At 39.2% G+C, this 26,840-nt stretch overlaps 1 protein-coding gene across 8 annotated transcripts in view; it reads right to left on the reverse strand.

Moving 5' to 3' along the window:
- Ptbp2 (polypyrimidine tract binding protein 2) overlaps positions 1-17,588 on the reverse strand; it is a 60,563-nt gene extending 42,975 nt beyond the window's left edge. For 7 of the 8 annotated variants that reach the window (XR_015664584.1, XR_015664581.1, XR_015664578.1 and 4 more), the window contains exons 1-2: positions 17,490-17,588; positions 15,886-15,916 (exon numbers count right to left, since the gene is read on the reverse strand). Coding sequence is in view for 4 of the 8 variants with exons in the window: in XM_087624858.1 (XP_087480984.1) it covers positions 15,886-15,916; positions 17,490-17,497 (39 nt within the window). In the remaining 4 variants the exon portion in view is untranslated. 8 annotated transcript variants of the gene reach the window in all.
- Between the last annotated feature and the right edge of the window lie 9,252 nt (positions 17,589-26,840).

Below are 26,840 nucleotides of genomic sequence, written 5' to 3' on the forward strand. Positions count from 1 at the left end.
AACACCAACAACTAGAACACTGAAAATTAAAACCAACAAGGAAGAAATAAAATTTTTCATTTGGCAAAATATAACAAAAATGTATAGATGAAGGATAGATAGAAAAGGAAGGAAGGAAGGAACACAGGGAAAGGTTATAATGTCTCACATGTTCAAACCACTTGGTGGTGTTTTAAATATTTTGAAAATACCTGTATGTTATAAAAATATAATTCACTAGGTAAGCATTTAAAGTACCTAAACCAACTATTCTAAGAATGTGTATTACAAAAATAATGTATATTTGCATAGGAGGGCATTAATATTTAAAATAACTAAAAACAATGATGTTGGGTTATTTAAATAATTTATCAGAATAAAATTGAACACAAAAATCAAGATAATAAATTGTAAATATTTGTATATTATAAAATATAAAAAAACAGTTGAAACCAAGTTATTATATACACAAAAGTTGGCTCCCAACTATAGGATGGGTTCCTATAGAGAATATAATCAGCCCTTCAATAAACCATTCTATATCTGCTTCTAAAAGTAAACAGGATGACGTCAGGGAAATCTTTGTTGCTTTATTTACCCAAACAAGGAGCACAACCATTTTGAAGTTTCTGATATCTAATCCACCATTACCCCCACACACATCCCAGCTTCCAAAGTAAACAGGACATCCTTTCAAATGTGTACTATCACTGTATCTTTAAACTTGCTTGCTTTCTTTTCGACCCTAGGAGATCCTAAGTAACTACCAAGAAATGAGTAAGAAATCCTGTTTCTAAATTAAAGGGAAGCCAAGCCTTTACTCTTAACTAACTCTACATGCAGAAAGCTGGCTCTCTTCCTTTTCTCTACAACAACTCTTTTTAGCAAAATCTTTGAGGTTTTTTTTTTTTAATTGTATATTGGTCATTTTTTCATCCAATTACTTCATATCTGTTGTTGAGAGTACATTTTACACATGTTCTGTCATAATACAAGTTATTATTTTGAGAGGTGACAAGAACTGAAGGCTGGCTCTATCTACAGCTATTCTATACAAGAAAATTATGCTCACTTTTTCAGAGTGAAAGGTTTACCATTATTGGGATCAAGAGAAATGATTCTACAACAATGTTAACTTTACAGCATTGATGAATATAATAATTTTACATGAAATATCTTAGTCAACCTCGTTCTTTAACTTGGACTCTGTAAAAACCACACACATAATAATTGATGACTGTTCCATTTTGGTGGCTACCAAAAACAAATTAAACTTTTAGTACTTAAATTCAGAATCAAAACCTGTACTAAGAATATGTAATCTTTAAAACTGTTCATTCATCTAAGATATCAACTGGTTTTACATTCAACTAAAAATTTTATATGCCAAAATTAGCTTTAAATGTCTCTTGGTAAATAAGTATGATCAGAGAAACATTGACATCTATTATAGTATATAACTGATCATTTCAAGAAATGTATTCTACAGAGTTAAGGAAAGGCTCACAAGGACAGAAATTTCTGTGAGAGAAATGAATATGGTTAAAAAACAAAACAAAACAGGCTTTCTCTAGGTATACTGTCAGAAGTTGTTTGGAGGACATTCAGCTGATAATCTGTTATTAAATAATTACTTGTTTGCTGGTAAAAAGAACCCTTCAACCTTTATGGGGTCAGGAAAGTCTTCTGTGTTGACTGTCATTGGGTATGGGAAAGAAGAAAGTTAAGTTTGTTTTTTCAAACATAGTCCAACAGGCTTTTGAGAATCAACAGAAGACAGCCAGAAGAGCAAGAGAAAAATTAAAATGTGCAAGAAATGTGTTCATATAATTTTAACAATGTGCAGCCATATTAAAACACTGGTAAACCACAGGAGATAGCTTTCAAGAGAGCAGGGTAAAAGAACTTTTGAAATAGAATAGCAACAACACAGGAACTAACCCCAAGCAAGTATCAACAGATGGTACTGTATGAAAATTAAATTTCTATACAACAACAACAAAAAGACAATTGGCAGAATTAACAGCCAGCAAAATGGGAGAAAATATTTACCAACTATGCTTCAGAAAAGGGGTTATATCTGAATTTACAAGGAATTGCAGAAATTACATGCTAAGGAAATCAAAAATAGCAAAGAATGAATGGTGTTCAAAAATAAATAAAAATGACCAATAACTATGTAAAAGCATTCAGTAACCTAGTATCAAAGAAACACAAATTTAAACTACTTTGAAACACTGCCTCACCCCAGTAAGAATGGCTATAATTAACAAATCTCATATTAAATCTGAAGAGGGTGTGAAAAGACCCCTTTCACTGTTGGTAGTGACTGGGGTGTGTATGGTTCAACTATTTCACTCCTTGGGGTGTACGTGGGGGGTATGTGTGTGTGTGTGTGTCTCCAGAGAATGCCATACCCTTCTATAGAGACCTGCACCCCATGTTTACTGCTGCTTTGTTTACTGTAAGGAAGAACAGAAATTAACCTAGGTGCCCATCAACAAAAGAATGGATAATGAAATAATGATATACATGTGTGTATAAAACACACAGTGGGGGTTGGGGGGATACTAAGTCCTAAAGAAAAATAAAACTAAAAATGTTGCAGGAAAATAGATGGACTTAGAATGTATAGTATTAAGCAAGACCACACAATCTCAGAAGGACAAAAACCTGCATGCTCTCTCTCATGTGAAATGTAGCCAAGAATACACACATAAGGTAAACACATGTACATGTGGGTAAAGTAACAGGTTACAAAGAGAACAAGAAAGACTATAAGAGGATAAGGAATAACTAAATTCAGGCAACAAACGTGAGTTATAAAAGGAGATGAATATAAAGCTAATTATTTTTCTAATTCTAATTCTGCCGTGCATTTTATTTCTTCCTAGTGCTCAGAGTTCATGAAATGTATCTGATGTTGAAAGTGTAAAGGTTAGCGTGAAGCTCCACATTTAAAATAAAAACCAACCCAGGGGTGGTGGTGAACACCTTTGATTCCAGCACTCAGGAGACAGAGGCAGGCAGAGGCAGGAAGATATCTGAGTTCAAGGCCAGCCTGGTCTATGGAGAATTCCAGGAAATCTGGGCTACAAAGAGAGATCTTACCTTTAAAAACCAGATAGTTAGGAGGGTGGATAGATGGATGGTAGACGGATGGCAAAAACAATGTACACTCCATGAATCAGGGGAAAACAATAACCAGGAACAAAACAAAAATAAGTAAACAACAACAAAAAACCCACAGCACACCAGACTAACAAAAATTAAGAAACTAAATAAAAGTGTCAGTAAGAGCTTGAACATAGCTCTCATGCCTTCTTGTTCTTGCTCTGTCCTCTTGTCCTGCTCCCCCCCTTTCTCCCCATTCCCCTGCCCCCTCTCTCTTCACATGCTCATGGCTGGCCTCTATTCCTCTATTCCCTCTGCCTTTCTCTGTCTCTACTACCCTCTCAACTCCCCTCCCTATGCCCTAAACTGTATTCTATACTTTAAAAAAAAAAAAAAAAGAATTTGCAATGTAACACTTCTGTACTAATCTGAGACAAAAATCAGAATGAAACCATGAGAAACAACCCACTGCTGCTTGGTAAAATTTAACACACTCAAGGATCCATGTACATTCTCAAAAACTGGTCATACATATACCAGCACTGTTAAACTTTAAAAACCTTATCCCAAATATCCACCAAATGAGATAATTTGAGCATTTTCACAGAAGAGCTCTCCACAGTATTATGCAACTGCACATATAATTTGGCTAATTACTGAAATCTTCACTGAATCCAAACAGAAGTCACACTCACAGTCAGGTGTACTGGCTCACATGGGTAATCCCAGCACTTGGGAGACTTAAAAAGACGGATTGCCTACATGAGATCAAAGCCAGCTTAGACTACAATATAAGACCCTTCCCCATCCCCAAAATGACAAATTATGGGTAACTATCTTCATAAAATATATTACATCTGTACCTATGTGCCTACACATGAACACATACATACACCCAAGTATCTGAAAGAAATTAAGTTTTGGGATCCTCAAGGACATAAAATGAGTGAATGCTCTCAAACCTTGCGTATAACGTGACATAATTGCTTATAACCTATATACATCTTCCAACATATATTAAGTCTCTAAGTTACTTACAAAACATAATGCAATATAAATTGTACATAAACAACAGGTTTACTAACTACATTGCTTCCAAGAAAAAGTCTTCACATAACCAACCAATGTGGAAGCAGTATTTTCAATATATGGTTACCTGGATGCAGAACATATAAACCAATGAGCATGGAAGAACAAATGTATTATCTTTTGCATTTACATGACAAAATTAGATTTGAAAGAAAAAAATCTTGAAGACATACCTGTACTAAAATGCCCAGGTAGGTAAAAAGCATATAGCCATAAATATATATGTAATATTCACAGTTTTAAGTGGTAGATAAAGGATTGCTAATGTTAGCACAAATAAATTTAACTAAAGGTTCCAGGGAGAAAACAATGAATAAGAACAAAGCATTTTAATCACCCCGAATAAGCCACTTCTGTGAAATAACATCTACACCAAATGATCAGGAAAAAAAAAAATCCAGAACAAGCTACAATCAATATTACAGATTGAGATATCACAAGGCCAGGAATAGGGATCAGCAGGTAAAAGGGCACAATCTTGATGACAAGAGTGCAGATCCCCAGAACCCATGCAAGCCCAGGACGGCTACAGAAAGATGGGGAGTGGAGAGAGGAATTGCCCTGAGACTCCCAGGACAGCTGGGCTGAAGGTCAATAGAAAGAAGAGAGACACTGCCTCAAGGTGAAAGGGAAAACATTCTCAGGAGTTGTCCACTGACGCCCGCATGTACAATACACAGCACAGTGCGCCCATAAGTAAATATTTTAAAAGCTATCACAAAATTATTTCACAAGCAACAGATACAACTTGATGCTACATAAAATTTGGCTCATGTTCTGGTCATCTCTCCTACTTATCAAGCAAGACTTGTTTAAAGATTCATTTTTACTTTTTATGTGTATGTGTCAGCATGAGTTTATGGCACATGTGTACAGGTACTCACTGATTATAGAAAAAGTGTTAATACTTCCTCAAACGGAGGACAACTTAAGAGTCAGGAGTTGATGTGCAGGCCATGGCGAGGGCTGCGTTTTTGCTTACTCATCCTGGCTTGCTCAGCCTGCTTTCTTAACAGAAGCCAGGACCACCAGACCAGGGACAGGGACAGTACTGCCCACAATGGGCTCAACTCTCTCCCATCAATCACTAATTAAGAAAATGCCCTACAGCTTGATCTAATGGTGGCATTTTCTCAATTGAGGTCCCCTCATTTAATATGACTCTAGCTTGTGCTTAAAGCTAGCCAGCAAATATCCCCTGAAGTTGAAGTTACAGGTGACTGTAAGGTGCCTGATATGAATCATGGGAACCAAACCTGGGTCCTCTGGAACAGTAGCAAGCATTCTCTTAAGTCATCAATCCAGGCTTAAGATTTGCTTTTTAAAGATAATATATACACAAGATATACAGTAGAAGAAAGCGTGAACCGTAGTCTTTCTGGCCAAACAGCCCTGGCAAACTCAAGAAAAACAGATCAAAACAGACTGAAAATCTGTTTTATTCCTTCGAAATCATCCTAATATTGATTTAGCCATTCAATTTAGATGTCCATGAAATCCATTGGAATATAAACTCTATAATACATCTCATGTTTATCCAAAAACAGTAAGATGCTTTTCATGAAAAGCGAAGTGAAAAATAAAAATACAATCAAGTTCATCTGATTTAACCAGATAAAATTTTGAAACAAATTCTAAGTAACTGAATCAAAAAAGAAATCTAAACTTCAAACACAGACTTAAAAACTTGGAAGATCCTGGCATAGGAAGTATAAATCATAAGCTGAAAATCTGTTTAATCTTCCTCATAGTAAAACAAATCCAAATTAATTCTGTATTTGGACACTTTCTCACCCACTAGACTAGCAACATTTCCAACTTTTTCTTTTCCTGAAACAGGGTCTTCTCGGTGGGACCCAGAGCTCACCTGATTTAACAGCCAGCCAGCAAGCCCTAGACATCCTGTTCCTCCCCTACCACATACTTGGGGCTACAGGCGCACACTACAAAATCTCTCCCATACTAGGAGACACTGGCATTCTTATTTCTGGATAGCAAAACCACCCCCACACAAAACAATTAGGAAAATCTAGTAAAACTGTATTTGTATTACACATCGATCCAACAATTTCATATTTAGGACCTATTCTAAAGAAATACTAGTTATTTTCATTCTGGCAAGAGTAAAAACAGTCAAAGTCCACAGAAGGCATGTTTTCTTATTACAGCCATGCAATGTTGTCCAGGAGGTATCACTTAGAAAATGCCAAGATATAAGACATTATGCATTACACTTTCTACCTCCTGTAGAAAGGAAAATGAACAAATTTCTATTTGAATATAATGAATGAGTTGGATAAACCAATCAGTTAATGAAAATACACATACAGAGAATACAAAGCAGAGGGTTATCTAAGTTTCTTTGAATGAAGCTTGTTTCAGGTCATTTTTCCAACTGGAGGAAACAGTTAAAAATAATTTTTAAAACAGATTCCAAAAATGAAAACAAATCTATCATTATTTTGGTGGTAGAATATAGAAAGTAATTTCAATAAACTTTAAAATTCAATCATTACAGTGAAATATAAAATATGCCCTAAAGAAAAAACATGACTATAAAAAATCATATTAAATAATGTTAGTACAGTATTAATATGGTTTTTAAAAACTAGTGTCTTTTTTAAAAGCTAGTGTTTCTTAAAGTGTTATGTGTGGTATATCAAGGTTAATATTAGCAAGCAAGACTTTTCAGGGACAAGAGATACAAACAAAATCACTGGAGAGATGGCCCAGTGTTTAAGAGCACTTGTTCTTACAGAGATGTCTCGGGTTTGATTTGCAGGACCCACATGTCAATTTTCAACTGTCCATAACTCTAGCTCCAAGATGTACATGATACACAAACATACATGTAACCAAAACACTCAAACACAAAATAAATCTGAAAAAGAAATCAAATAAGCAAACAGTATTAAAAACTCAAATAACCAAAACCAGTGTAACTTTAAGTATAAATGACAAATAAAATAATAAATGAGCTCATTAAGATATTCCTATCAAAAAGTGCTAACTGTCCACTGAAAGGGTCCTGAAGCAGTCACAATCTTAAGGCAAGGATCTCCCTGGCACATCATTCTTGTGATTTCTAGGGAGCACGTTCTACATTTTGGGCACAAGAACTTTTGGAAAGTATGGCTGATTCATTTTAAAACAAAGATACTTCAACCACATATCAAAAATTACTGGTATTTGAAGCTCCACCTGCCCAAGATGTAATGTTTTTAAAAGTCACTGCAACAGACTGCAAAATATATGTTAAAATGCTTAATTTCCAAAGGGTAATAATAATAAAAAAGGAACCCAACACTAACTACACTGGAGCTCATCATCAGAACTGTGATGAGGAGGGCTTATGAGACCCAAGGAAACACTGCCAGTCAGTGTTTGCTGGGAGAGAGGACCTTTTTTTTTTCAGTGGTGCTGCCACCAAAAATTTCCCATGCACCAGTAAGTAACCTCCCACCAGGCAGGGGACTTCTTGAGAAGGAGGGTACAGCAAGAGAGAGGGAGGAATGAAAGCAGAAAGTAGGAATAAGAACAACTGCAACTCATTATGTACAGTCATAAAACTATCAGAGAATAAAACCTATCCTGCTTCAGTTTTAAAATCTTTATGTGGCTACAGTGTAAACAAATAATTCATGAGCAAAGTTCTTACAGAACTTTTAATATATGAAGAGGAAAATGTATTATTTTCATAATACCAGTAAGATTACACAATCATTGGTTATTAAATCAATGATAAGAGCATTCTATAATGAGTATGTCAAACTGACAACATCTCACCCTACTGATGTCACGTGAACTAGACATTCTGTGCCTCCTGAAATACAACAGAAATGACATAGCATATCAAGATATTCTTGCTAAAAAATAAACCTATTATCAAGTTTGATCCAGTGTCATCTAATTTATAAGTTCATAATTAATAAAGAAAATATGAGGAACATATGAAACAAGCTATAAGCTACAGAAGACTGAAGTGTAGAAAATGTACAGATGACTCAAGTTTCTCTAACAAAAAATTACAAGGGGATATAGGAATAGACTGATAAAAAGGGCTCTAAGAGACACTAGTCAACATGTTGGCTTTTCTTTGTTCCTAAAAGGAAAACTACTCATTATACTAAGTTATTTTAAATTTTATTGTATAAAAAGATACTATCAATGTAATCAATATAATCCTTAACTTTTGATGTATTTCAATGAAAAATGTAAAATAGTTCTAGATCAATTTAAAGTAGACAAAATATGGGTCTATTTCTGTGGCAAACTTCTAACACATTCTTAATAATGGAAAGCACAGAGCAGTAATTCTCAACCTGTGATTCCTAATCCCTGTGTCAGAGAGGTCATATATCCAATATCCTGCACATCAAATATATACATCATAATAACAAAAGTGCAGTTATGAAGTAGCAGTGAACATAATTTTGTGGTTGGGGATCACAACAATGTGAGAAATTAAAGAAGAAATTAAAGAAATTAGGAAGGTTGAGAACCACTACTCTAGAGAATAAAGTTAGTATTATCACTTGTAAAGCAATGAAAAAGTCATTATCTGAGTTCTTCCTATAAATTTGTATTTTAGTATGATAATATCAGAAACTATTACTACTCAATTACTAGTCATAGGACTCTTGAACACATAGTTAAAATATGAGATTCACCACATTCAAATCTGTTCCAGTTACCTATGCTGTTTCCTGTGTAAATGTTTCAGTTGTTTCCTTTAAAAACCATGGACTCCCAAAATTTAAACAACAGCTGTAAAACTATTAGGATAACCAAAAGTTTGTCAGAATTTAAATCTGGGACACAATGTGTAACTTCCTGTGAACATTATTGTTTTACAGGGTTTATTAAGTGGCAGAAAAGATCAGAATCTAATATAAGGTGCCCTGAATGAGCTGATTATTACCTCCCTTACAACATCACTTACCCAGAAGTTGCCCATCCCTCCCCTTTCTTTCTTGGCTTTTTGAGACAGGGTTTCTCTGCCCTCCCTGCCCCAGTGCTGGGATTAAAGGTGTCAACAACATACCTGGCTCTTCTCCATCCTTTTTAATTATCACCTCTCATTTGCTACAGAGAACTAATACACATTTATAGAATTCACAGATTGCCCACAGCCTGCAACTGTTTGCTAGAGTGTGCTGTGATTATGTTCTCTACATTTCCAGTTAACTGAATGGTAGTTGTACACAAAGATCTATCCGAGTTTTGGTGTATGGTGGTGAGGTGGGGTGTGGGGGGAGGGAGGAGCGGTAGGTTACTAAGTAGCAGGATTTTTTTTTCTATTAAAATAAGGTGCATTAACAAGTGTATGTTTATCACCAACAATATTCTGTTATATTTTGATTCATTTTGTTTGCTAGACTGAGAGAAAAAAAAACTGTTGACCAGTACTCTTATAGAAAATGGGGGGGGGACCCATCTACTGGGAAGAACAGCTCACTATTTCCGGGGAGCCCACTCAGATCAGATCCTGTCATTCAAAAGTAACCCTAGCATAGCTATAAGGCATTCATTTAAAACCTTGAGTCTGCCAGGAGGTATGAATGTGGTAAAATAAAATTAGTATTTATCTTTTTACTTACTACTAAATCGTTCATGAATTATAAACATATTATAGCCCAAGACATTTTCAGAGTCATTATGCATTAACTGAGTATCTACTATTTAATATGTACACTTAACAATGGAGTAAAAAAAAAAAATCAACAAACTATTTAGAAGCCTATGTTCAATATACTGGCATTCAACAGATACTATGTTATAAAACTTGAAATTTTTAGAAAAAAAAAAAACTCTAGAACAAAGTACATGCTCTAGTACTAAAAAGATTTTAATCAAAATCTAAACAAAAGGAAAATCAACAAAACCAACTTTTTAAAAACACGTTCCTTACTTAAAAAAAAAAAAAAGGTTACATTCAACTATTACCAAAAGAGATATGCTTGGTATTATTTAATTACTCATTAAAGCAAACCAACTTTTTAAAAACACGTTCCTTATTAAAAAAAAAAAGGTTACATTCAACTATTACCAAGAAAGATATGCATGGTATTATTTAATTACTCATTAAAGCAAACCAACGATGATGAATTCAATAGTCATATAGTACAACTTAAATTGTGAGTTAGGGATTTATGTATTATTTTTAGAGCAGAATCCAATTTGGTTAAAAAAAAAAAAAAGCAAGCTACTCTTAACAACAGTAATACTTCATCATCACTCCAGTTCTAAACAGATCTTGATTTTTAGTTAAGAAAAAAAAAAAAGCTACAGATCTGGCCATATTTACAAGTCTGCATCAAAAGTTTCTGTATTAAATAGCCACAAACAAAAAAGCATAAGACAGCATATTCAATAAAAAGCAGGTTGAGACTTGGAGGTGCCACAGAAGCACCACTACGAGGGATGTATAATAGCTAAACCCTGTATCAGAAAAGGTTTGTGTGTGCTTAGCTTTTGTCAATCTGATATGAACTAGAGAAGAGACCAAGGACAAAGGAACTTAAGCTGAGAAACTGCCTCCATCAGACTGACCCAGGAGCAAAGCTTGGGCTTTCTCGTTGATGACTGACAGTAAGGGCCCAGGTCACTGTAGACAGTGCTACCTCTGGGAAGGTGGTCCCATGATGTATAAGAAAGTTGACAGAGCAAGACTCCTGTATGGTCACTGCTTCTGTTCCTGCCTTTAGCTTCTGTTCTGGCTTTCCTCCATGACAGACAAGGTCGTAAGCCAAATAAACCTTTTCTTCCCCAAGATGTTTTTCAGTCATGGTGACTATCACAGCAACAGAGAAGCAAGTAAAACCGTAAACCATGTGGCTGAAAAAGCATGCACCTTTAATCCTAGCACTTGGTGGGGTAATGGGAGGAGGAGCACGGCTGTGAGCTCTAGGTCAGTTTGGTCTGCATAATGAGTTCTGAGACACTCAGAGCTACACAGTGAGAATAGGTCTCAAAAAATTAAATAATTTTTAAAAGTAAAAGTATAAATTCGCATGAGACAAAGACAGAAGAAAAAAGAATCAATGAAGAAGACAAAAAAGTTGACAGAAAACTTCATGAAGCTGAAGTGAGAATATTAATACGAATCAACAATCAAAAGATGAATATCAATGGAAGAAAGCAGAGTGCTCAAGTGACTTTGGATTCTTAACCAGGACAAGTACAAGGAAGGACTGAGTGCAGTGGCACAAGGCAGGCAGGCCGAGACGTCAAGGTAGGCCTCATCTACACCAAGCTTCAGAATGGAAAAAGAACAGTAGACACTGTCTTGGAGAAAAAGGAAGGAAGGAAAGGACAGAAAGCAAAAGCAACTCTCTCTACATAGCTTAAAACTTCCCCACAGGGAAGGCAAACCCAAGACCTACAGAGCTTCACTCTAAAATGGCATTCTTTCTTTAACTGATGGTTTGTAGAACTTAAATTCCTGAGTAAGAAGACAGACTACTCACCCTAAATGGAAGAACAAGGTAAAACTGGCTAACTCTTGCTGCTTCCATTCAACTTAATACTTACTACCAGTCACAGACAAGAAAATAAATGGCAACCAAACCGGTGGCCATCAATGGGAAATGTGAAAATTCTGTTAGAATCTAAAACAAACATTATCAGATTTACAAACTGACTTTGGCAAAGGTACAGAAATTCAATATATAAACATCATATTTCTAAACTCTTGCCCCAAACAATCAAAGTTGAACTCTTAAAGATACTTTAACTACAGGAGCTGTGGATACTGAGGGACGCAGTCAACATGTTAAACAAAAATATATAAAACTTTACAGTGAGATCTTAAAGACCAATGCCCCGAAATTTAAAAATCTATGAGAATGAAGAAATAACTTTATTTTGTCATTGATAGGAAGTTTGAATATTAAGTTGTCAGTGTTTCTCAAATTTCTTCACAAATTCAAGCCAAATACAGTAAGAGTCCAGTTTGCTCTCTGTGACTCAGAAGAGCCTACACAACTTTAAAAAACAAAGTTGGTAGAGCAAGGCAACTTGATTTGAAGAGTATGTTAAAAAAAAAAAGTTAGTATGTAACTAATCCTTTAAACAGTACACTTTTGACATCTAGACAGATAAAGTGTGTCCACAGGAAAGAGTATAGACATAGAATCATACATAGGCAAGTTTTTTAAGGCAACTTAATTTGACAAAGCTACAAGACTAGTGAAAACATTCTTTTTAGCAAACATTGCTAGGAAAACTGATGTCCACATCTAACATAAAAATTTTCAATCCATGGTCTGCAGCTTTTTAAAAGGGTTAACTCAACCTCTGCTTTGTGGGACATTTTCTCTCTTCTTTCTGCTTCTCATACTGTAGTCTTTCTCTACATTTCTTTCACTATCTTTCCTTCTATTTCCTTCTAGGTTTTTGGGTGTGTGTGCACTATGTAACAAAATGGAAAGGTCCTGAAAAACTTTAATCCCAAATGAAGAAGAGACCTATGTATTAAACTGGAATGAAAAACTCTTAGAAAACAAATCATTTTACTTTAGATTAGGAAAGGCTTAAATTAGGACAAACTAAACCATTCATAAAAGAAGTTAACTAAAATGGAGTTGACCAGTGTAGCTGCTGCTCTTCCCAGGTACTGTATAGAGAACAGAAGGTAATGGAAAATTTGTGCAAGCTACTGATTAAAAAAGGACATGTCCAGAATGAAGCCTGACAAAATCCAAAAGTAAAACAGTATCTTAGAAACATGGACAAAATAAACAAGCTAGGTGTGGTGGCTATTCTTAGTTGGCAATTTAACTAAACATGGAATTAACCAAAACCCAAGCTGCTGCATATACCTACCTGTAAGGATTTGTCTTGACCAATTCATTGGAAGTAGGAAGGCCTACCCTACATTTCCGTCTTTGAAGTCAGAAGACCTAACTTCCGGTGGCAGCCTATATGAAGGCCATGAAAAGCAGCTTTTGCTTTTTGGCCTGCTTGCCTCCATCCTCAAGGGCAAGTTCATGTGTCTTGAGGAGGCACTCCTTCACTACAGAGCCTACTCCTTAAGGACTCTGACGTGTGCACACTAGAGCTGGCACAGGAGTCTCTCAGACTGAACTATCAGTGAATTCCTGGACTTTTGGTCTGGAGACAACCATTGTTAGACTAACTGAACCACAGCTGTGATCATCTGAATGAAAATGGACTCAAAGACTCAAAGGGAATGCCAGTATTTGAAAGGAGGGTGTGCCTTGCTGGAGGAAAAGGTATCACTAGTGATGGGCTTCAGGATTTCAAATATTCAAGCCAGGTCTCCCATGTCTCTCCGTCTCTGTCTGCATCTCTCTGTCTCTGTTTCTGTGTTTCTCTGCCTCCCCCGCTTCCTCCCTCCCTCCCTCCCTCCCTGCCAATCCAGATGTAGAACTCTTGGCTTCTCCAGCGCTGTCTCCTTGTATGCCACCATGCTTCCTGCCATGACAATAATGGAATAAACCTTTGAATCTTTAAGCCAGCCCCAATTAAAGGTTTTCTTTTATAAGAGCTGCCTCCATCACAGTGTATCTTAACAGTAATAGAAATCCTAGGACAACAGCCTATAAGCTACTCTAGTAATAAAGTTGCATATATACATATATATACACATACATACACACATATATGTATATACATCCATGGGGGGGGGTGGGCACTGATTCATTCTATAAATTCTTCCTCTAAAGAACCCTGACTATACTATACCAGTTATGGTGGTATAAGCCTTTAATCCCAACACTGGGGAAGCAGAGGCAGGCAGGCTTCTAGCTGAGACTAGCCTGGTCTATACAGTGAAACCGTGTCTCAGAAAACAAAAGAGAACAACAGCTGGCAAAAGGCACACTGAAAATGCTCGTAACAGATACCACACAGAAATACAAATTAAAACCACAATTAAATTATCACTTCACACCCACTAAACACTAAAAAGCACTGAGAAGTCTCTGGAGGAACTGAAATTTTCATATCCTGGTGGTGGCAAGATGGTGCAACCACTGTGGAAAAGAGGCTCAATTAAACATATGCCTAACATATGATTCAGCCATTCTTAACAATGGGCCCCAAGAGAAATAAAAGCATATGTCTGCACAAATAACATGCAGAAATGCTCACAGCAACTTCATAATACCCCTAAACACAAATGCCCACTACAGGTTTCTAATTACCTATAGCATGTCCTAAGCAAAGAGTGGGGAAGAGAACATCAACACACATGTAAACAGCTTTAACTTCTGCTGAGTGTAAGCCAACAGAGGACCTCCCTGAGCCCCTTTATTTACAATTCTAACAATCCAAGTAAATCTATAGTGAGGCAGCCCCTTGCTTCTGGGGGAAGGAAGGCAAAGGGGACACAGAGGGGCAGGAGGGCGTTCCTGAGAGTAACAGGTTTTACCTCAACTGCAGCAGGGGCCTTACACGTGCGTGCACAGACAAAGCAGACTTTAAATACAGGCAATTTATGTCAGATAAAAATTTGAAAAGGTCAGAACACAATGCATTTGTACAAAAAATAAGACATGCATGGTAAGGTACAAATCAGTAATTTTTAAAAATGTGAAAAACTTAAAAAATGATAGAAAATTAATTTTAACTTTGCAAACTTATATTAAACAACTTTTTAGAATGGGTAGTGAATATTCTTATACAATTTTCTAGTAAGAGACCACAGAGCTACTAGTTAACTCATATTTGTAACTTATCTTCTAGTAATAGACCACATAGTTATTAGTTAACTCATTTTGACAAAGTACCTTGTATCATTTATTCTTTCATATAATTCACAAAAGAAATCTATTTGGATAATAACTGCAATATCAATACATTTTGTACTCTTGATCTATTCCTGACTTCAAAGCTCTTAACTATCTCAACTTGAAAAATATGACTGTCAATAAAACTAAATGTTCTACACGATATGAGCTCAAAAATAACTTAAATATTAAAGCATGGGCGTCTAGATCACTACACAGTAACACCTCCTAACCTATGCTGGGTTAAACAATCATGAACACAATTTTCTAAGATCCAATAAATACTGAAGGTCAATCTCATTAAACCAGGCACACTTACAGTACTAAGGGTATTTATATTTGTGGGGTTCTATATTTACACTTATTAAGGTTAAGGGACAGGAAAAATCCTATCTCAGGCTTGGGCATAGTTAAAAGACAGAGTATGTCCTAACAAGGCAGAAAGGCTTGCAACTAAGTATCTATAATGCACCAAGACATTAAAAGGTCTATGCCTTCAAGGAAGCACCAGATGGTAGGGATGGAGTCAATTGTAAAGGCTGAGCAGTTTTTCTACCCAAGAAGGGAGTGAAAACCTACTCCACACAAGAAAGCTCTTCAGCAACTCAAGCTGGAAAGTACTTAAAGCAACCGTGTTCTTCTTTGAGGTCAGGACACCTTATTTCCAATGTGATTCATTCCTAACACACACATTTCACTTTAATCAAAGAGTCAAACTGTCTTACACTAACAAAGTTAACACTACTAAAGAGGTTAAAAAAAATCAGCTTATTATCAAGTAATTAACATACCACAGCCATTAACACTATCCAACTGGACCCTTGTTGATAGGTTCTAACTTCACAGACTAGCCTGGGTGTTGTCAGGGACAACTGAACCTCCCCACTCTTACCACGCCTCCTACAGCCAACATTCCTAGATACCACTTTACTTTCAAGCAATTTCCTACCTTCACACCAACAGCAACCTCAGTGACAATTCTGTAAAGGAAAAAATAAAAATGTCAACCTCTTACTCTTCTAATGATCGCTGCTTAACTTTAAAACTTTTACGACCTTTGATAAATTCTCCAGACCCTGGCAATACATTTAGAAACAAATACTCGGATGCCCAGTGGTACTTTTTAAAACTATTATTTACCTATTTTATAGAAATAACTTTGAAACATGAGATGTTTCAGTCAGTTTATGACCATTTTTAAGAACCTCTAACAGCAAGATGAAAACCCAGAAACACTATGTTATTCCCACAGTGCTTGTATACTGACATCAGCAACATAGCTCAAGTTCTTTGGTAACCTAAACAGAACCTGGGGATTGGAAAATCGTCTGGAGAATTCAAAACATGTCTGAATCTACATTTCATATGGTAAATAATATTGCCATTAAGGTAATTTGTGGCAATGACTTTTTTAAAGCCTGTTACCTTTTTATTCTCTCTTTAAAAACATCAGATAACTAACTCTAGAATGATAACCTACTGATTTTTACTTTTAGACTCTTCAAATCCAGACACTCGTTTTAATAAATGTTCTCGTTAACTCAATCTCTCTTAGTGCCCCTTCCCCTCAATGGGCCGTGAACTGTGCTCCCTTCTCTGAACAATGAGTTGAACGGGTCGTTAGAGATGTGGAGTTAACAGGGCGCGACATTGGTCCTCTTTTTTTCTCACAGCGCTCAGCTCACTCAGCATCCTATCTTCACGCCCAGTCGCTCAAAGGATGCAACACGACTGTAATCCATGTTCCATGTTTGCTTGCGGGTTTTTGTTTTTATTATTTTTTTTTTCTCCAGAAACTAATCAAAGTAGGGGGCGCGGGGAAGACAACCCTGTGTGGATTATCTGTTGTCTCTGCCTAGCATGGCTTGGTGGCCTTTGCCCATGTGACTGATGCTACCTCAAACACTTTCATGGGGTTTTGTTTTGCTTACGGTTTAATTTCTGGGCCCTTTGGGCCAAGCCTTGAATTTTTTTGTTGTTGTAAAGGCATTTCGATGGCCTCCCGCCCCCGCTCCCAGACTCTGATGAAAACAAAGGAGTGTGACATGTGCCCTCCTCCCTCCCGCCGCCACGCGCCCTCCCCTTCCCCGCAGCTCCCACTCGGCGCTCCCGCCGCGGTGTTTCGGGCGAGGCCAGGGATGGCGGGCCTCGGGCTTCGCGCTCCGCACAGGCCTCCGCGGCTTGGCCCGCTCGAGCCCGTGCCGCCGCCGCCACCTCAGGGTTCGGGTCTCCCCGCGGCGTCGACAGGGCTCCCGAGGGGGCAGGGCCGCACCGGGCTTCCCACCCCATCCCCCGCCGTCAGGCCGCACCGAATCCCCACAGAAGCCCCGAGGCCTCCCCGGCCTCCCAGCCCCGGCTGCGGTTCGCGCCGGTAGCCGGAACGGCTGAGGGAAGCCCGGGGAGGGGTGTGTGTGATGGGGCGGGGGTTGGGTAACGGCGGCGCGGCCTGGGAGGGGCCGCCGGAGCCCCGCTCCTCGACCCGACCCCGACCCGGGCCGCAGCCCCACCAGCCTCCTCTCCCTCCCTTATCTCCTCACGGGCTCCGGTACCTACCCGTCCATTGCCGAACCGGACAAAGCTTCGCTCCCAAGAACCGAGCCACGCAGCCAGCGAGCCACACAAGCGGCGAGAAAATGGCGGCCAGGGCCCGACGGAAATTGCCGAAGGTGCCGGAGCGCACGGGGCAGCGCGCGGCGGCGGAAAGAGCCGAGCGCGCGGGCGCCCAGCGGCGGGAGACGAGCGGCGGGGCACAGGGACCGGGGGAGTGGGCGCCTCCGCCGTTGGCTGCCTCCGCCTGCCCGCGCGCGTGCTCCCGCCCTCTGAGACGTGCCTGCTGCAGTGGCTGGCTGGGCGTCCTGGGTTCCCTTCTGTGGGCGGTATGAGTGGGACAGCCTGCAGCCTGCAGCCTGCAACCTGCAACCGCGTATGCCTCAGGCTGGCCCGGACTGCAACACTGCTCTCAGGCAGCTTCCACTTTTCCCTCCAACCTCAAAGCTGCATTACCTCCACCCACAAAGGCCAATCCCAGACCCAGCCCGATGACCCTTCATGGTCTCAGCCCCAGAGAAAAGACTCTATAGCAGCATCCTAGACCTTATCCACAAACTGTCCATCCTCAAAGAGCTTACCCCACTGGACAAGACCCATTGTTTAGTAAAATAAAACAACACCTCCTAAATAAGGACTGCTCATCAGATTGGCCTGTGCTTACAAACCTGGAATCAATCAGGCCAAGCGGAAGAAAAGGTGATTCTCATTTGGGTTGGTAATGATTGTGCATCTGTTAGAAGAAAACATCGATTCCAAGATCCCTAGATGGGAATGGCCACACGCTGAGCGAGGTGGCAGAAAGGCTTCGTGTATTCCAACATTTGAGGGATATGGAAAGGGAAGGACAAGTGAGTTAGCATTAGTTGCAGAGAGGATGAGAATGTTAAATGGCCTAGACAAAAATCTCTCTTTTCTATGGGACTCAAGGTCTTGACACCGTAGTACATGTTTTCCGTTTTCCTTTCATGTGTTTGTATCATAGCCTTACCAAAGTTTTGTTTCAGAAAATGTTCCCCCGGGTGACAATCAGACCGCACCAACCTCTGCTCCTCACTCCCTCCTCCAGCACTTACCAACGGTGTCCGTCCATGTGTTCTCCATACCTCTTCCAGGTCTGCCGCATCTCCTTCGGGAAACCTCTTGGCTCTGACCACCTAGAATTTCACTGCACTAAATGGTAGATTGTATATTATTTTTAAGTGGTAGGTCAGAACCCGGCCCCAGCTACTCCAGACGATGAAGCAACTTAGTGAGACCCTGTTTCAAAAGCCGTCAACAGCAACCACATGCACACTGTTGCTATCAGAACTTGTCAAAGCCGCCACCTGCTCAAATGTTCCTCATTTGCCTCAGGGATTGGGGATTCTTTTTAAAAAAATCTAATTTCCTATAACACCTCCCTTCTATCTACACTATTGACTTTTGATACATAAAGGACCCATTATCATTCCCATTAATAATAGTTTTTCATGGGTTGTGGTTTTGTTCGCGTAGTTTCAACTCAACAATTAAATCTGTACGCTCCCAGAGGGAGGGTGGGATACTGGATTCCTTCTCCATATTCCTCACATCGGCTCAATCAACACTGATAATTGGTTCTCGCTTTATCTTGGGGAAGACAATCTGTGTCAAGAGGAACAGAATTTCTTCTGTCAAATGTCAGATTCCACTAAAATACGTTCTTTCTCTTTCTAATAACATATAAGAGTAAACATACAACACAGTCAATATGCAGGCTTATTTAAGTCAACACTCTGTAGAAAACACGTGAGGTAGTTCGCAAGGCAAGACACTCGAAGTACTAGATTTTTAAAATGGAATGAAGAAATAAGGGTGGGAAATACAACGTAAGTTGGGAACAATACTAATGTATCAGCACACAGCAGTAGGCTCCCCGGACATCTACCTGAGGTTTCCCTTTCAGTCATTTGCTCAGTGGCAAACCCGGGCTGGGAAATATTAAGTGTAAAAATTTAGAAATAATTTATAGGTTTAAAATTTTGTACCATCCTGAGCAAAGCGTAACAAAAGCTTCTCCATCTCACTCTCCGATCAGGACATAGGTCCTCTCTCTGTTCAGAGCATCGAGGCTAAATATGCTGTTTTCCAGTTAGTTTATTCACTGGATAGGTATCTTTAATCAGCTTAACGATCATAGTATCTCAGGTTTTGTAGATGCAGGAGTTCCTTATTTTCACTCAACACCCAAAGCACAAGAGTAGCGCTCCTGGCAATCCGTAGGCCAACAAAGTGTCAAGTGTCAAGAAATTGTAAAATGCTTCCTTGGATGTGAACAAGCAACGAAGTATTTTTAAAAGTGGAAACCTATTCCCATGACTGTCCTTAGTGTGTTTTTACCGTCGCCCTGTTTCTATTATTGTTAATCTCCGGCTATGTCTGACATACTAGTGGTGTGAGGTTAACTTCTCATACATTGTTTGCAGAAGATGGACCAGGTGCAGAACGAAATAACAGATATTGAAGTTGGTCCCACCTGCGATTGCAGGCACCTGGTAGTAGGATAAGACTGTATTCCCTGTATCCTGTGTACCACAAAAACATATCCATGAAGGCCTGGCTTCACGTTTAAGATGCATTAGCTGTGTGACCCTGGGCATGGTCAGCATAGTCCAAGGATGAAGCATTCATTCTTTCATGGAAATGAGATTAAAAGTAATGTCATCATCCAAATAGGTGTCCAAATGACTTGACTGGCTGCAGTAAATGCTTGAGAAATGGGGCTGCTCTCACCTCGATTGTCACTTGGTCAGCGCTGTTCTTGTCACTGATACTATTCTCTGGAGAAGGAACGGGCCATATTTTTGGCTTTGGGAACTTTCCGGGCAGCCCATATCCATATAAATACATCTGTACAGAGGTTCTCCCCAAAGGTTAAAGATGTCAGTAATGAAATTAGATTGGCACTTGTGCAGAAAACCAGGAGAAATGTCACCGGCAAATTTGCAGAGCCCCACCCATACATCAGTCTGTGTACTTGTAGGGGTTAACTATGGGCTGGATTATTAAACAGTAGAGGTTGGCAAAGCCTTGTAAATGCTGACAAGATTCAATTCATGTTTATGGTCTCCTTACAGAATAGAGTGATAAAAAGTGAAGTGGCCGGACAGTACTCTTTTCAGACCCAGATCTTCCCTCAGTACAGCGATTTGTTCTTTTCCATCGGAATGGTAACAGTTTTGACCTTTCGCAGAGAATTTTTCAGTTATGTGAACAATCATTAAATCTAAATTTCAGCCTAGGCTAGGCCAAAATGAGGTCTAACACTGATGCAATAAAAATAGGAAATGGGACCATGTTCACGACAATAACATTTTACTCTTAGTCTGCTTGGGTACTGGAGTATCGCTTAACTTTTCAGTACGGCAAGAGAAATAATGATATATACCAATTAGATAATAACTTATTTTTGAGTAGGTAATACGAACTCAGAGAAAGGGAAATTAAAGCTATCAAAGCCTATACAAACTCCCTGGAAAAGGGAAACCATTAGAAACAGGGGGCAACTACTAAGTTGCTGGGCACTGGTCATGGGAATGTAAAATATATGGAAAGGCACAAAGTTCCTTTATAACATGAAGAAAATTGTCGCTAACCACCATGTCGTAAGAGTTTGACAATTTGCCAAATATACTTAGACTCAGCTGAAATAAGTGTGTGTGTCAGGATCCTGCGCCCCATCATGAGTTCCTTAGCTACCTGTCTTTCCACTTTACCACATACATTTTCAGATGTGTTCTAATACCTGTATTGACATTGTGATGGTTGACTTAACTGGACACAGTCTAGAACCATCCGGGAAGAGAGTCTCTGTGAGGGATTGTCTGCATCAAGTTGGCCTGTGGGGGATTGATCCATCATACTCATTGAATGGGAAGATGTACCCCGTGTGGGTGAGAGCGTTACCTGGGGTTGGGCCCTGGCCTATAGGAAAGTGAGTTGAGCAGTGAACATACGTGCTTTCATTCTCCCTCTGCTCTGACTGTGGATAAACTAGCTGTTTCACATTCCTGTTCCCTTGACATCGCACCCGTGATGGACTGTGCAGTGGCTTGAATGAGAATGGCCCCATTTGACTCATCTATGTGAATATTTATTCGTTCCTCAATAGGAAGAACTGTTGGGAAGGATTAGGAGGTGTGGCCTTGTTAGAGGAGGTGTGTCACCGGAAGTAGGCTCGGAGGCCCTGTCTTACTATCTACATTCTGTTTGTCAGATACAAGGTATCAGCTACTGCTCTATCACCATGCCTGCCTGCCTGCCTCTACACTCCCCATCATGATGGCATGGGCTCAGCCTCTTGAAACTGTGAACAAGGCAGCGATTGCATGCTTCCTTTTATACATTGTCTTGGTCATGGTGTCCCTTCACAGCAATAGACTAGTGGCTAAGAGTGTCCCCTGGAATTGTAAGAGGAATAAACCCTTCCTGGCAGTTGCTTCTGTCATTATTTGATCACAGCAACTGGAACCTAAACTGGGACAAAAATACTCTTTTGTTGGTTTGTTTTTACTCAAGGGTGATAAACATTATGTAGACAGTATTGTTTTGTAACTGAATGTTTCTTTGAGATCTGAGAGATTAAAAACACACATTACAGAGTTTTGAATTGTCTCATTCTTGCTACACAGCTATGTGTTCCACCAAGAAAAAAAAATCATACTTTATTTAACTAGACATACTGACAAATCCTTAGGTGGCCTTTATGTTAATTTTGTGAACAATTTTGCAATTAATTTCATTGTTTCTAGAACTAGGTAAAGTGTTTTTAATTCTGAAAGATGCTACCAAATTGCTCTACGTGGGACTTGAGACCTTGGAGAAAGATTAGCAATTGCTGTTGTAATTAAGTAATTGTCGAAGGCCAGCAAGAGCGTGCTCAGCAGGTAAAAGGTGTTTGCCATTAAGTCTGAGAATTCATGAAATCCAGCTGGCCCACTCCTACAAGTTGTCAAGTGATCATGGCATGTACATACACACACACACACACACACACACACACACACACACACACACACACAGAGAGAGAGAGAGAGAGAGAGAGAGAGAGAGAGAAACAAACCCAGAGTAAATAAATAAAAATGCAATCTAAAGGTAAACATGTAAAAACAACAATCAAATAGGAAAATGAACAAAGCACTTGAATAGGATATTAAAAGTTTACACAAAAAGAAATGAGCACAGACATCCTCGTCCTCACTTAAGAAGGTCCTGGGAACATCGTGTTAGGATGCTTTGTTTTGAGCCCCCAAGACAGACAAAAACAAAACTGAATCCTGAGGAAAAAAAAAAAAAGAGTCTTCCATGTTGTCACTAACACATAAAGACAGAATGAACTTGCTTCTGGGATTGCAGAGATGACTCAGCAGTTGAAAGTGCAGCCTGTCCACTCCAGAGAGCCTGGGTTTGGATCCCAGTAGCCATGTTCAATGGCTCACTGCTGCGTGTAACCCCAGCTTCACGGACCCTGACACCTCTGGACTCTGAGGGCACCTGCATTCGCCTGCACATTCCCCCACACATAGATGTCATGTTAAATAAAAATCATTTTTAAAAATTCCTCTAGATGCCTTACAGGTAAAACAAAACAAAACAAGAAAAACTCTTCGATATACATTAACTCTTTTGTGGTGATGTCTCATTAAGGAAAGAAGGAAATACAGGTTCCTGAGAACCTGAGGTTCCATATGTGAGCCAGAATGTGGGTGAGAGCCTGGTCCTAGCTATGAACAAGTCCCCGTGTTCCTGTGGAGCCAGAGAGCAAACAAAAGCTACGGGAAAGAGTCTCCAGGAAAAACACAGAGAACTAAGATTTACGGTTCTTGACATGCTTAGGGAAAAAAAAAGTATGGGATTTGTAAAAGTTTAACGTGTGTTTATTTATTCTGTATTGTACGTGTCTAAGCATGGGAACTTTCACCATAGGTCATGTGTGCAGGTCAGAGGGCAAACTGGCAAGAGTCAGTTCTCTCCTTTTACCACACGAATTCTGGAGACGAATTCAGGTCACCAGGCTCAGAAGGAAGTGTCTCCAACAGCTGAACCAAGTTTTCCACACCAGATGTTTTCCTAATCCAGAATAACTAAAAATTTAATGAAATACCATTACAGTATACACGAAATTAAGCGTGTGAAACAATTTTGTAGAGAATAGTAGAGAAGCATGTGTATATATGTGTGTGTATATATGTGAATGTGTATGTGTGTGTATATGTGTGTGTATGTCTGTATATGTGTATGTATGTGTGTGTATGTCTGTATATGTGTATGTATGTGTGTATGTCTGTATATGTGTATGTATGTGTGTGTATGTGTGTGTATGTCTGTGTATGTGTATATGTATGTGTGTATGTGTGTATGTGTGTGTATGTCTGTGTATGTGTATGTATGTGTGTGTAAGTCTGTATATGTGTATGTATGTGTGTATGTCTGTATAGGTGTATGTGTGTGTATGTGTGTGTATGTGTGTGTATGTGTGTGTATGTGTGTGTATGTGTGTGTATGTCTGTGTATGTGTATGTATGTGTGTGTATGTCTGTATATGTGTATGTATGTGTGTATGTCTGTATATGTGTATGTGTGTATATGTGTGTGTATGTGTGTGTATGTGTATATGTATGTGTGTATGTGTGTGTATGTGTGTGTATGTGTGTGTATGTGTGTGTATGTGTGTGTATGTCTGTGTATGTGTATATATGTGTGTGTGTATGTGTGTATGTGTGTGTATGCCTGTGTATGTGTATATATGTGTGTGTGTATGTGTGTGTGTATGTGTGTGTATATGTGTGTATGTCTGTGTATGTGTATATGTGTGTGTGTGTGTGTATGTGTACACACGTGTGCATTCCAGAGCACTAGGGTTAAATTTTGCATCTTCCAAAGTGGAAAGTCAATAGGTAGTTAGTATACAATCCATAGCTGAGAAAATGTCAGACGATCATGTAAGCCCAAGTGAGGACTAGGAGAGCCAGAGAAAGGTGAACATTTTGAAAATAGTGACTTCTATCTTGGTCATGGAACTTGGAGATGAGGAAGGGTGTGTAGATTGGGTTCCACTTATTTCCTGACAGATCATCCAGAACTATTTGCCTTCAAAGCTATGTGAATATTTTACTCTGATAGAAAATAAGCCTTATATTGAAAAAGAGACGAGACTAGGCTGCAGGAGTGAAGTATGGCTTTAGTGCACCATCGCCTCATTGGTATTCAGCTGCAAGGACTGCTTGTCTGCATGCTTACTGAAGGAAAGTTCAGCAGAGATGGCTGTCCTTCCTGTATTGTGCACATAATAAAGATTATTCCTGGGGCTGGGGATTTAGCTCAGTGGTAGAGCACTTACCTAGGAAGCGCAAGGCCCTGGGTTCGGTCCCCAGCTCCGAAAAAAAAAAAAAAAAAAAAAAAAAAGAACCAAAAGATTATTCCTGGAAGAGCATACAATACCTTTGATTGGATCTGAGTCTTTCAGAATGGTAACACTTACAGACACAAACTAGGAGTAAGATAAAAAAATAAAAAACACACGGAAAAGTAAAAGAGAGATGGGGAAGTTAAGTACAAGGGAAACAACACCATTTCACAATAAATCATGAAATAAAATGTAAAATCTATATCATAATATATGTGGCTATGTGCAAACACCCACAGAAAAGGAGGCTAAGGACAATTTATTTCCAAACAAAAATCATGTAATAATTTAAACTATTAAATTAAATGGCACATAGTGGAAAGAGTAAGGTTTCCACACTAAACTCTTTTATAACTTTACAAAGAAAGGAGCCAGTTTTCATCACTATGTAAGGTAGCCAGCAGGAGGCGTTTCCTGACCCGTTGAGCTTGCTTTATCTACGTCCTGCATCCAAAGTGAATGGTGCTTTCAGCAGTAGGGTTTTATTAGCTAATCATGGCGGGCAATCATGGCAATAGCCTGTGCTGTTTTTGTGATTCCTGTTCTGGGGGAAAAAAGACAGCAATGGTTTCACCCAGCTCTGGTCCTATTGGTGTGATAGTGGCATGAATGTTGTGGTGATAACCAACTACTATCTGGCTATTCTATAAGAGGAATGCATGCCCCAAGCTGTAAACATGGTGAAACGTGACTGGAGAGATCACAGAACCTAAGGAGGAACTTGCTATTTATTGTTTTGCTGACTGGCCACGTTTTCAAACTGCCTTTTAAATATTTAGGTTTCTACCCATAGATTTGTGTTGCTCTCAACTTAGCTCAGAGAAGCTTCCTTTTGTAGCAGTTGCTATAGAGACTCACAACTGGTCAAAGTGCAAAGATTAGCAAACAGAGTGGATAGCTACGGTTAAATCGTCCGTATTAACTTCCCATCACCCAAGGCATCACAAAAGAGAGGATAGGAAGAGCGTAAAAGCTGATGCATGAGGAGGAAAGCTGTGATATATAGACTTCTGGATGTGACTAGGACAATTCTACAATTCAACTCACACAGCTGTGATTACCTGCACAAGACCTGTATTGGCTCAAGACAGTCAGAACTCCAGCATGGCTTAGGAGAGGACCCTCAAGATGCCACCCTTGAAATGAGGAGCTTTTGAAAGTTGATGGCTGCTGAAAGAGTAAGAGCCACTCTCCTTTAGGGATGTGGCCACCGGCGGTTGCCAATGCACCAGTGCATGGCCCCACTCCCATACTCATTTAGGCAACATTAACTGCCTCAAAGGTTATTAATAACAGCAACAAGCTTTCAAAGAGCTCTGACTTCTTAATAATGGGAAGGACCAAGTGAGAAGTGAGAGTTGAAAATACCCCCAATGTGGTTGCCCTTAGTTGTTTCATAATAGATGTTCTGTTGAAACACTGTTCCTCCAATCTATGTTTTTCTCTTCCCGTGTCCATTTTTAACTATAGGAATAACTTTTTAAGAAAAGGAAGGGAATTAATAAGTGGAACCTCGTGAAACTGAAAAGCTTCTATAAGGTAAAGGACATGGCCTTCAGAACAAAATGACGGCCTACAGATGGGGAAAAGATCTTCACTAATCTGACATCTGACAGAGGGTTAATATCCTACATATTTAAAGAACTTAAGGTAGACACAGACAATTCAAATAACCTGATTAAAAGCGGGGCTAAACAGAGCTAAATAGAGAATTCTCAACAGAAGAATCTTGAATGGCCAAAAGCACCCAAAGAAGTGTTCAATGTCTTAAGTCATCAGGGAAATGCAAATTAAAATAACTGAGATTCCACCTCACACCCATCAGAATGGCTAAGATCAAAAACTCAAAGGATAGCGCATGCTGGTGAAGATGTAGAGCACCTCCAACGCTGGTGGGAACGCAAACGTGTACAACCAAGTTTGGAAATCAA

This window comes from Rattus norvegicus, chromosome 2 (assembly GCF_021556685.1).
Source record: "Rattus norvegicus strain SHRSP/BbbUtx chromosome 2, alternate assembly SHRSP_T2T, whole genome shotgun sequence".
Classification (NCBI taxonomy): Eukaryota; Metazoa; Chordata; class Mammalia; order Rodentia; family Muridae; genus Rattus; species Rattus norvegicus.